At 33.8% G+C, this 13,727-nt stretch overlaps 1 protein-coding gene across 1 annotated transcript in view; it reads left to right on the forward strand.

Moving 5' to 3' along the window:
- The window catches only part of LOC143144305 (metabotropic glutamate receptor 8), a 41,698-nt gene extending 28,111 nt beyond the window's left edge, over window positions 1-13,587 (forward strand). Inside the window, exons 14-18 of the mRNA XM_076306590.1 lie at window positions 244-548; window positions 9,190-9,318; window positions 9,930-10,077; window positions 10,162-10,337; window positions 11,955-13,587. Of these exons, the coding sequence (XP_076162705.1) occupies window positions 244-548; window positions 9,190-9,318; window positions 9,930-10,077; window positions 10,162-10,337; window positions 11,955-12,110 (914 nt within the window). The 3' untranslated portion in view covers window positions 12,111-13,587. The remainder of the gene's footprint in view (window positions 1-243; window positions 549-9,189; window positions 9,319-9,929; window positions 10,078-10,161; window positions 10,338-11,954) is intronic.
- Window positions 13,588-13,727: the final 140 nt, after the last annotated feature.

Below are 13,727 nucleotides of genomic sequence, written 5' to 3' on the forward strand. Positions count from 1 at the left end.
AAGACCTGACCCAGACCTTTAACGATAAGCGAACTCCTCTTAAGTGTAGACGTGACCGATTCAACCGAAGTAAAATGTTTCTGTACGCGTTAACCAGTTAAACTGCCTAGCCAACAAGTCATCTCTGCACAGTATCATAGCGTTTGAGCTTTAAATATACGACCGACAAAGGAAAATTTCAACAAGTTTATTAGTGTAAACCTTCGATCTTGATATTGTATTATGTAATTCCCGTTCTTATAGGGATCACTGCAGTGCAATTAATTGGTGCTATTGCGTGGCTAATTATCGAACCACCGGACACCACGGAAATTCATCCTTATCCATTATCAGCGGTACTCACATGTCGCGTTTCCACATTTTCTCTAATGATGTCCCTTGTGTACAACATGGTCCTAATACTCATGTGCACTTTGTACGCATTTAAAACACGTAAGATACCGGAGAATTTCAACGAGGCGAAATATATTGGTTTTACAATGTATTCAACCTGCATCGTATGGTTAGCATTCGTGCCCATCTACTTTGGCTCAAACAATGATTACAAGGTTTGTATTTATACTTGTAGGACACCGATCGTTTTATGAAAACACACACCAAACCGGGATCTAATATAAGTGATAATAATTTATTAATTTCGATAGGATTAACAATGCGAGGCTCAAGGGTGACCTTCACCGATTCCAATGAAATTTGACAGAGTGTTAAGTAGGTATAAAAATTTGGAAAAATCCTGTAAGAGTATATCCGTGCAACAAGACTATTCACATTAGAGGTCGCCGTGGCGTTGCAACTAGCTAGTATGATTACAAGTGCATTCATGTCGCGGTTTCGAATCTTGTCACGGGAATTTTTCCATGTTTTTTTCAGCAAGTTTAATCATTGATTATCATTAGTCTCTAGAAATTCTCTCAGGTTCTTGGTACAATGCCACATATGTACGTGCGTGCGTTTGCACATACACAAACACACGTTTTATGTACTTGGTACACATATATACGTGCATATACGTTAAAGTGCCTACATTTTTAATTCTGAAGAATCCAAAATGAATCATAAAATGCAGAAATATTTTAACATAAACTTTGCAAGAAACTTAGAAAGAAAGACAAGGGGCAAATTTGCAGAGTAGTTGAGCAAAATTTATTTTTCTATTGCTGAAAAAATAACTGTAGAATTGAGTAATCTGAAAGAAGAAACAATCAGTATAAGTATAATTCTGAGAACAATGAACAGAGAAGAGTTATTGGAAACAGTTCTGAAGAAGAACCTATGGATTTCTGAAGTAAATAGGTAGAAGTGGCTGTAGTTGCCAAAAACCATCTAATAATTGTTAAAGGTATAGAGAAGCAAGAATAATGCTTTAAAGAAACAGAACTTGGTTCGTACTGTTAAACATAGAAGATTCACAGGGTCTAGCGATGCATAATGGCTTCTGGAGATGAAAATCTTGTATTTGTAGAGAGTACGATGAAAAAGGACTACGTTGAAATATTGCGAAGAAATTTAGAGACTAGTATTAGGAAATTGAATTTATCGGGGGAATATACTTTTCAAAGTGACAATGATCCAAAACACATGGTATGGCAGAAGAATAGCTTTTTTACGAGATAACAAAATAGTTACAACATCTTTCAAAATTCCTAGACCTTAATTTCATGAAAAATCTATGGAATTATCTGGATCAAAGAATGAAAGAAAGGAAGAAACTTTCCAGAAAGTCCTTTTAGGAGAACGAAACAAATTCCTGCATGTTGTATTTCTTTCTTGGTCAAATCAATGAAAAACAAATTGACCGAAGTTATAAAAAACAAGGGACGTTTGAACGAAATATAAACTTTAGAAGAAAAAGGAAAATTATTATTAATACCTAGAGTGGCAGTTTCTTTCATATTGACTCGAGAAAAAAGTATTTTCTTATGTAGGCAAGAAGCTACATAAGAAATAATAATAATAAGAAACTACATAATTCGAGCTGAAATAAATACACAGTAAATTCATGTGAGGGATGCACGTACATATTGCAACCTCAAAATCAGACAAAGAAATAAAAGGAATACCTATCCGATTTTAAATCAAATAATAAAACTGTATATAACAAATGAACCTTTTCTTTTAGTTCTTGATGCATGGTTAGATCAAATTGACATTTTGATATATTATATAATGATGTACTTTATTCCATCAAAATGCAGTCCATATCGTCAGTCGTGTGACGTGTATTTTTATCGTCAATATATATATAATGAATTGTAAACACCTATATACGAATCAATGATTAAATATGTGTGGTTTACAGAAAAACCAACTAACGATAGGGAAGAATTTAACAGTGTCAGTGATATCAATTTCTCTGTGGATATATATAATCACAGTTGTACATTTTACAGTATATAAAATCGCCATTGTACATTCTAATCATCATTGTAGATTTTATCTACACATCAGTATTAAAATATTAATAGGTAATTATCAAACTCTTGATTCAGTCATTGAAAACCGTGTCAAGTTGAAATTTCTTCTGGACATGGTGATCTTCCATTATATTTCGCTATAGTCTAGAGTATTTCTCTTGCTAAAGAATCATTTCTTTCCGCTTCGTCGATCGTATGCAGTATTTTACGAATATTTTTACATCGCACTATTTTCTCTAATACAGATGTCACTTTCTTAATGTTAACAATATACTGAATCGTTATTACGTCCAAGTGTTATCTATGTGCGACGAAATGTAAACAAATTAGGTAAAGTGTATTCAAGAAGTATTGGAACATTAACATTATTTTCTAACAGAATTGTTGAGTTGTTACTCATGATCCATTTAAAACCGGAACAAAAACTTGTAATCATACAGCTAACAGTTACACCATGGCAACCACTGATGCAAATCGTTTTATTGCACTGACATATCCAAGTAAATGATTTTTGCAAATTTTTATGTCTTTTTTTAAAATTGACTAGTCGTCTACGGTTAAAATTATAGTTACCGCTTATTATAATTATAGATGTATTATTCTGCCAAATTTCATTTGTATCGGTGAAGGTCACTTCTAATTATTTCTGAGGCTCCAGTTGTAAGATTATAAAATAATCTAGACCATTACTGTTACAACCAAAATGAGAAAAGATTGAAGTGTGACCGTTATATTTTTTACTTAAAATGGTTTCGGTTACCTATTAATAATTGTAAGTGATTGAAATTTTTATTAATTACTGGTTACTGGAATAGTTACTGGAATAATTTTTGGATACGAATAATAACTATAGTTAACGAAAATGTTAATTCGTTACGAATAATCATTATAGTTAGCGAGAATGTAAATTCGTTAAAAATAATCATTATAATCAATGAAAATAATTTTTGGTTATAAATAACCATTATTGATAACCAGAATTTTATACTGGATACGAATAAGCATTATCGTGTCAAATTGGTAATAGGCGATCTTTGAAATTTTTAGTTCATACGTGACTATATATGTCAGTATGTCTTCATAAAAATATTAACAATGAATCGACAAAGTTTCCCCCATAAAATTAAATCTAAAAACAAACTTATTCGTACTATTTCTAATTTTACGTTTTTCAAGCCACTTTTGATCATTTTTAAATTTCAAATATTTTAAAAATTATCCGAAAGTGGTTGTATTTGAATTCATTTTCACTAATTTATTGATAATATCTCTTCTAAAGCGATATAATGGAAAATATAAATTTTAGTTTATATTAGTGAATGAAATTCAATCAGAAATGCGATAAGGTTCGCTCTCGCGAACCGTGTAACCGTGAGAGTCCATGGATCACTTGCTCTGAGTAAATAAGAACAGATTTAATCGAATAACCAAATCATCTATGAAAGTAAAATACGTATCGTGGCGTTGATAAGAGTTAACAACGCCTATGTATTTTGTCTCCGTGTATGCAATTTTTGCAAGTTTAATTGTGTTCTCAGAATATTCAATTTATTACTGTTTTTGAGGTCGTATAAAAAAGGCTAACTACTGTAAACGAAACGTTGTACGTTTAATACAAATAATTGCTCTCGTATCCAATTAATATACATTATTCTACCCACGAAAATTCATTTCAGGGATCAATAACAAGAATAATATAAAACATAATGTATTGTGTAAAATAAAGATAGTAACACGAATGATTCCATATCAGTTGACGAGAGATAAATGTATGTTATTTTTCTGCATCGTTACAATTCTTTTTAATGTATGTGTGTACCTATGTATAGTGTGTGGAACAAATATAACAATCTCGTAGAAACTGTAAGGTGTGAAGATAGAGAGAGGGGCACAGGAAGCTTTGATATTTTCAGTTTCCGGTGTTCCTCCGAAAACGTGCGAGGACGGCCACCATGGTGTGTTTTAGTGGGGTAGATCCCCACTAAGAATCCCACACTCCCCCTACCTCTTCCCAAAGAGTCGAGGGAGTCTTTCGAAAATTTCCTCCACGAAAAAAAAAGTCTAGAGATTGTGGGCTAATGGTATCATCATATAGTAATGTTAACATATAAAACAACATTTTTTCTTTCAAAGTATGAAAACGCAAAGTTCCTTGTCACAAAAATAAAAGGAACTATAACTCAGATCTATTAAGTATAGCTGTCTAGTCGATGATAGCGTCTCAATAAAGAAAACTATAGTTGACTGCTTGTACTCGATAAAGGTATCACTTATCGCTTCGTTAAAGAGTACCTGAACTAAACCGCTATATATGTTCCACGCACTATATTTTGTCTAATTCGATCACATTTTAATCTCACTGAGAAAATACCTTTGATTGTTTTCGTAACCAGTATAGTTCCTGGGTTTCACTCGTACCGCAAAAAAAAAGTCGAATAGAGATCAGGTCGGATCAACTCGATCTGGGATTTCGAATGATTTGGGAACCTGAGACACGATTCAAAATCGCTACGTGTTCAAAAATCCGAGTAGTCGTATGTAAGATAAATCTTTCATTCGAATGAAATCTGAGCGTGTTGCTGTCAGTGAGAGAAACTGATGGGAAATTTCCCGAATTGCTTCCCTCGTTTGCTCGATCATAGTAAACACTCGTCGATAAAATGAATCATTCTCAGCTCACCTTTCAAAAATTCAATCGCCGGGTGAGAGATCCAGAATATACGGATGATATCCTAGGAATTCAAATCGGAAAGATTTAACGACTTCGATTGTTATCTTAGCTGGTATGTGAACGGGCATTATTGTGCCTAGAAAATAACCGTTTGCAATAACTGTCCTCTTTACACCGTGTGTATACCCGGCATCAATTTTTCTGGTGCACAACAATTTACACGAATCACTATTTCTCATTTCTCTTGATAATCGTCAAGTATAGGTCCATCTGAATCCCAGAACAAGGTGAGCATGACCTATTTTTTTTTTTTTATAGCTGACTTAGTTTTGTACTTTTTCTACGTGGGTGAAGGGGCATGCTTCCAATGCATGCTTTGCTATCAAGACATTGCCCTTCAGCTAGATTTCTTCTACCAAGTAATATGAACTCCTCCCAATCGTACACTTTTCTTTGCGTTGGATAACTGTCATACTGAACTTTTGTACCACGATCACAAAAATCTAATTGCGAAACTCTTTTCTTATTCCCTGCTATTTAATAACGGAACTGGACGATCGTTAACACAACTTTGAACAATCAATATAATTGTTACCCATGTCAGATCTAATACAGTAATTTCAATGTTCAAGTGACAATTTTTATACCAAATTCAAGTGTCGGAATCATTCCCACCACTGTTTATGTTTATCCAGTATAAGTGGCCCATGGCATCAAACGAGAGCTACGAAGTTCGCAGATGAAATCAAATTTCATTCTATAATGAAAATTAAAACTATTATACTTAATATTCTATCCTGTGAAAGTATTATTAATAAATTGGTAAGGTTCTTTTCTTGTAGAGAATGAACCTGAACGTGACATTATTAACATTATTTTTAATCATTGTCACTGAAAGCTTTTCAAAAAAAAAAAAAATCGAGAAATGAAATAATGAAAAACAAAACTAATCAGATCGGGTTTGGACTTAATTTTCCCCTGGGAAAATCCCCTGCAAACCCTCGAAGATACTCTTATAAAACTATAAACATTGACGCGTTGTATCTGGTAGTTGATACACGAATATGTGTGCAGCGTCGCTTTGTAGTCGATGTTCGAGCACAGGTAATGCGAGACTTGTTCGCTGTTGCTCTATCCTCCTCCCTCTCGGTATATATAATACCATTTAAGTTTTTCATCGGACGGCACACGCAAGGCAGTGGCTTTAGCTCAATAATAAAGTTGCTACTTACTGCGCTTTCAATATAAAATTGAAACTATTAATTGTAAAAAGAACTTTTGAACGCCAGTGTGAATATCACGTATTGCAATCTTTTACATTTACTTTTCTAAACATTATCGTGCAGAGATTTTTAAATTTCGAATCTCTGTGACGTATGCAGAGTATTTTTGCTAAAACAAGCCGTCTAAACATTTCCTCCATTTTTAATGACAAAAGAATGTTTGCCACGCAATTTAAATTGTTTTTACATTTTTGTTCTTTGTATCGTCGTTTCTTCCGAGTTTTCTCAAGGTCATCGATATTTCTTATCAGTCGAGCAAGTATTTTCTTCTATTTCGTCATCTAACGGATGAAAAAAAAAAACATTTAAGTGTACCTTCAAATGACCTGAAAATCTGATCATGTCAGAACGGTGGACGAACTTACTTACGTTATAAATACTCAAGTATTCAGTGTGAATGTTCAGCGAAATGCTGAATATATCGAGTATCATGTATAAAACAAAATCTGCTCGACAACTGATTGAAAAAAGATCCTCATTGTATCGGTAAATAAATATGAAAAAATTTACGGATCTTCGGATAATAAATATCGATAATTCCGAGAAAACTCGAAAAAAATGACAATATAAAGAAAAATTTTCTCACACATTTTTGTTTCAAAATTATTTAAACGGTGGCAAAAACGGTTTTTGTATTATTAAGAACAAAGGGAATGTTTAGGTGACCTTCTTCAGCTGAGACACCCTGTACATTGTTTGTTATTCTTCGAATGAGAATTAAACATTTTTTCTGTGTGCGGAAGAGTAAATTGATGTTAAGAATTATGTCGCGATCACTTCTCGGAAGTGTATAATAAGTTTGTGTCTGTGTTAAAACACAGTTACACATTCACATCTTGTTAACGCCAGATCTCACGATTTCACATTCTGAGCATGCATTTTAATCTTGTCGAGCTTAGATACTTCACAATTGTGCGACATAAGTGCGCAGAATCAATGTACCATCGATTTTAATTTCTGGAAGATTTAATTTACGTCCATATTTATATGCGACGATTCGCATAAATCGTTGTAAAATAATAATGCTCTGTTAATGTATGCTAAACGTCCTGCACATTTTGAGGTATTTCGCACATTGCATGCTGCATATCATAATAGGTTTTTTGTGTTTTTATATATTAAATATGTGCAATATATTTATGTTCTTATACAATGATGAATAAAGGTATTAGGAAATGTAAATGGAAAATCCCTCTTAGCACCGACGCTATTACAATAAATACTAAACAAATTACAGAGCTGGTCGCATGCTTCTGGTTTCATATTCTCTAATACAAATTTAGAAACGATTATATTTAACAAAAATAAACAATACCAACTGTAAAACTAACTCTTAACAATGGTGCACTAAAGGAAACAACCACTATAAAACTACCATGATTAATTCTTGACTCCCAACCGACGTGAAATACCCATATTGACAAATGAAAATCTGACAGCACCCAATGTCTCGATATATGAAAAATAATAGCTACGAACGACTGGGGTGCTGATCTAAACGCCCTACTACTGACGTATAAAACTATCATAAGATCTAAATTCGACTACAGATCAATTGTCTATGATTCTGCCCAACCTAGTACGCTAAAAAAACTCGACCCTATACACAGCAATGCATTAAGAGTTACAATGGAAGCCACCTACTCTAGCCCAATAAATGGCATTCTCAATGAAATTCCAAAACCTCCTTTACAAATCAGAAGAAACTCCTTAAACTTCTAACATAAAAGTCAATCCTATGATGCTAAAAACTCTGTTTCAAGAACTCGAAGAAACACTCACAGATCATACACATATGTATTTACATAGACGAATCTGAAACCACAAAAGGTTCAAGATATGCATTCATCGCTAACCATGTGATCAAAAAAAAGTTAAACTATATCAAGACACACCTACTCTCTACTGCTAACCAAATGCTCTGAAGCATGTTATCGAATTTAGAAACAGCTACTCAAATAGAAACTTTAACATCTTTTACGACAACACTATTCAAGACTGCCACAACGCTTAAGTCAAATCTAAAGGAAAACCTTAATCACAATGATACAAGTCCCTTCACACACTGGCATCCTCGAAAATAAATAAGCAGAAAAAATAGCCAAAGAAATAGCTAACCTATGCACTCCTGACCATTACTACAGTAATTTATCTCCAGAAACCATTCTCCGTATTCTGAAATACAAAATGCAGCGCTTCATCGTCCATTGTGAAAAATATAACACGATATTATATTTGATATAATATCAAATTCAGATTAAAGGATAATCTAAAGAACTACGAAACGATCCAAAACCTTATACAGTACACGAAGCATACGAATCTGTTTGACTAGCAGTAAACTCCTACTGTTTGATCGTTAATAACTCTGCTAATGATGGATGCGACCTTAAATAATTAATAAAAAGAAAAGCATCAGTATAGATCGTATTTTCAAAAAAAATCTCGGCTAAACACGAAAAGAATACAGTTCCTTGTTTAATTTTTGTCTCGAAATGTAAGTTTGAAGTCCAAAGTCTAGATCATATCATAAATTATAACATTTAAGTAGATCTGTAGTAAAGAAAAACAATGAAGACCACATAATGGCCTGTTTTCAGCGGAACGAAGTATTTTCACATTTAGAAACGTAACGAAACCAGCTAGAAAATCTGAAAATTGTGTTATCTCTCCCGTGGAAAACATTTCTGAAATATTATTTATTATCGTCCATGTTTAACCAGCAGATATTATATTTATAAGACCGACGTAGAATAAGAATCTTTACTTTTAATTTCATTGTTCAAACTGAGAGAGAAAACAAATAAAAGTAAATTTACAGGTACAAATAGCAAGCATGTGCATGTGCATCAACATCTCTGCGTCTGTAGCTCTCGGTTGCCTCTTCACACCAAAGGTATACCTGGTACTTTTTCAACCATACAAAAATGTTCGGCCTGGACATGCCAACGTAAGTATGAGTTTTCTAAAATTCGAAATAAAAATACGTAACGTGAGAACAAAACACAATAGGAGATTCTCGGGGCTAAAAAATTACCATAATTTTTCCCTTCGCAAAATCGCAACTCTTCCAATGACAATACATTTCAATCAGAACGAACAGTCGAAACAAGTAACGTGTCCATTTCCTTATATTAAACGTATCACGTTTTTCTTACACGTTTGCATATATCGTATTTGCTTTCTTACATAAAATTAAGCTACCGATGTACTTCTAATTAATCGTAACATTCAAGTTAGAAAATATATCAGTGTAAATTATTACTATCTATTAAGATTCATTTGGTAATTGTTTATTACGATACCTATTCAATTTACTCGACTAATTCCAATTGATCGAACAATTTACCCTTTTGCTGCCAAGTTACATTGAAAAATATATTTTGTTCACATGTTGGATCATTTAATTACGTAATTTGACATCACGCGATACGTCTTCCTCCTGGAATTGGAAATATTTCAACGTATTTTTCCATCGATACGTTTCTTTGCCGATTACACTCCGCCGTCCGTGAAAGTTCTACGCGCAATCACTACATGAAATTCTATGAACTATTTCAGACGGGCGCATTGCAAAGTAGTAATCGTGCAGCTCATAGTATGCGATTCTCTTATGGTCGCAGCCAAACGATGCAGAGCATGACCTCTTGTTCTCGCAGCAGTCCACCGGCAACACGTTCAGGCCAAGACGAGGTGAAACACGCCAATGGTGAGACACAAGCACTGGCGAGTCCATCTGTCGAGGAGACCTCGATTAGCTAGGTCTCTCTTATACACCTCCCTCCCTGTGTAGAATATCAGGGCAGAATTCGTGAAATCGCGACGGAGGTGTATAACGATTACGAAGAGGACCGTAAGCTCTCGATTGTTCAAGAAGTATCAGAATCGAAGGATATTCCCAGTCCGTCAGTGTTCGTTGAGAATTGTCGAAATCGAAGCCGAAAGTCGATTTCCAGTGATTCCGATCAGGTGATCGATGTTTTATTAAATTTTATAAACGGCAAGCTACAAGTCCTGACAATCAGTTTTTTTTTTTAATACACTCGCTAACTAGCCTAACAATACACAAAAGTAATTATCTTGAAATTACGGAATACTGTTTTATACGTATACAGGGTGTATTGTAACATGTATGTGGACCATTTCGGCAACAAATTTGGAACAGAGAATAATGAAACATATTCGTACAAATGTGTGTCTTGCGTAACTTTGTTCCCCGGTTATGGTCGTTTTTGTCATACGGTAATTCTTAATCACAAATTTAAATAGATTAATTGATTCTATTTAGTAAAACGTTTATATACAGTGCGTGATAACTCCTTGACACCTCTGAAGTTTTTGACTATTTAAATGTTGAAATATTTCGCTAGCACAAATATTTTATATGTCCCTATGACTCGATGTCCGCAGACTTATATTTCCATTAAAAGGGAGAAATACAAAAATGGCTATGACTCGGGACGAACTCGAATAAGACACATGTTCATAAGAACTTCGTTTATTGTCTTTGTGTCTCCAACTGTCACTGAAGTAGCTCTCACGTGTTACGATAGTCCTTTATATCGTATGTACATATTATAGGGAGATGAGATGTTAGCACACTATCCACAAGTTGAAACAACACACGAGTAGAGCATCAGGCGCTCGTAGCGTTACAATGACGTCTATTCACTGATATTGGGTGAATCGATCATATCTGTTTAGAAGTCTAGCGGGAAACAATAGTTACCGATAGTGTATCTGCCCGATTGACAAATCGCACATATCAACGTGGTATTATGACTAGTGCAAGCGATAATATCCTATTTCAAAGGGAGCTGATTTTTGTTTAGAGTGTAAATGATATCTTTGAAGCATCGGCTGGTAAAGCTTATAATTCGTGTTTGTATTTTCGTGAACATTTTTTATATAAAGACACAAGGGTTTCTATCGACTGGTCGAGTAAGTATCTGATATGTCCGTGTATTTCAAGTCAATTATTTCTGCGGCGATCGAAAATTTTCTTACATTCACCGAAATCGCCAAAGATTTTCTACAATTGCATTCTATCGGCTAATTTCGCGTAAGCATCTCCGTCATGCTGTCACGGTTACGATACAACAAAATCGATTTAACTATTTTTCAGAAGTACTCGTTCTTATACATTTTCATACATTTTCGACTAAGAACTTTTTGCCAGGAATTGCAGATGCATCAGAAGAATATCGATGTGCTAGAATAAAATTACTCGAGCGTATCAAAATCACAATCTCATAGAAAACATTCAAGTTAGAAAATATATCAGTGTAAATTATTACTATCTATTAAGATTCATTTGGTAATTGTTTATTACGATACCTATTCAATTTATTCGACTAATTCCAATTGATCGAACAATTTACCCTTTTGCTACCAAGTTACATTGAAAAATATATTTTGTTCACATGTTGGATTATTTAATTGCCATTTCATTCAAACGTATACTTTTTACGCGTTCTGAGCAGTCTACGTTTTTCGTCAATAAGACAATAATAAAATGATCACCAAGAATTGTGGGTAAGAGTGAGTAAGCTTTTCTAATTCGTATTTTTGTAACTGTGTTTCGAGTCGGGTGATCCAGGGCGTAAGATTCGAATGGGAACGATCAGTTGCATCTTCGACAGAGCGGTGTCTCATAGCACAGAAGTTAACATATTGTCCAACGAAGAGCAGACTTTCAACATTTACAGCGATTCACCGACATTCTCCGACTTTTCTTCGTAGTCTACGACGTTCGATGTCAAAATGAACCTAAAATGTCATTGTTGTTATTTAGAAATTAATTACCAGCATCAAAACATTATTACAGCCTCCTATCTGTCCTCGAGAAGAAGTTATGTATAAAATACACTTTTGCTATAAAAGGTAAAAGATCGATCGAATCAAACAGCGATTCAATAGCAAAAATGTCATTTCTAATGTTAACATAGTTACAGACACTCCTGTTCGATGTTACTTTCGTTACCTTTGATTTATCGATTACCGCAACGTTCACCATTTTATTCGAGCAAAAATAACAAAAATCCATATTACTATAGGAACGGAATTTCAATTGATATAATATTAACATTAACATGCGACAATCTCAATCGGTCAAAGAACAAAAATAATCAATTCTGTTGTGTCCTTGTACATCTCCTAAAAGTAAGTATTGCAATATTAAGTATTCACTGCAACAATATTCGATCAAATTTCACTGTACGTATGTCTGTATAACAAATACTTATGTTCAACATTTACACGCGCGCGTACACACATTGATCGTTGATAACAATGTGGAACCTTTTCTCAGGATCAATTTCTCGTGCGAAAGGAAAGCAAAAGAGTTCAATCCATTTTTGCAATCCGAAGCCTCGTTTCTGAGATACAAGGTGGAAGTTTACTTATGCGATTTCCAATACGTGTTATTTAAAGTAACTCCCACTTAATGTATACACAAAGATGATACACTTGCCTACAAATATACGGGAAAGATGTCACTTTCTTACCTCGGACTGAAATCTACGCGCGTATATACCGTCCGACGAGATGGATAAATGGAATTTCTCAAATGTTACGTGTACTCAATGGCCGAAATCTCAAACTAATGTTAATCCGCGATACAAGATTGGCTGTATTTTTCATTACGTCTTTATAACGACATTATAAATCGATCAACAAGATCCTTTCGATAGAAACGAATCTAAACACGATGCATATGAAATTATTTTTACTTGTTCGTTATAGAAATCACTTTTTTCATAACTTTCAGTTGTACATAAAGACCCTATTTCGAATAAAGTCGTATTTGGGTCTTGTTTTTAGAAGGGATACCTCGTGAATCCATTGATAATAATCTCGTAAGGATATAATAATAGATATAAAAATTTCAATTTTTATTTGTTGAAATTTGATCCCGCATGCGTTTGAGTCGACGGCTCGTTTGCGCTGAATAAATACTAACGGTGGCAGAAGTGATTGTTAGGTTTAGAAAAGTAATAATTAATTAGGGGTAACGTGTACAGGATGAGTCATCTATGACTGGAAGTTAAACTATTTTCGAAACTGTTAATTATATATATCGGAAAAAATTTCAGGCAAAAGTTGAATGATTTCGAGAAGGACATTATTTGATATGACTAGAATTTTTGTAAGTGAACCTATAGAGAACATGATATTTTTCAAATGTTTTTTTTTTTAACGAAATCGCATATTTTAACGCATCGATCGATTTAGCTCGTCATTTTTTATACAAAATTGTTAGGTTACTTATGTTTAAAAATTATTACCTTAGGAGATATTTTAATTAAAATATTTACAGAGTGGTACTTATACAACCAATTCCAGTTACATATGTTCTTT

The sequence above is a fragment of the Ptiloglossa arizonensis genome, chromosome 3, assembly GCF_051014685.1.
Source record: "Ptiloglossa arizonensis isolate GNS036 chromosome 3, iyPtiAriz1_principal, whole genome shotgun sequence".
Taxonomy (NCBI): Eukaryota; Metazoa; Arthropoda; class Insecta; order Hymenoptera; family Colletidae; genus Ptiloglossa; species Ptiloglossa arizonensis.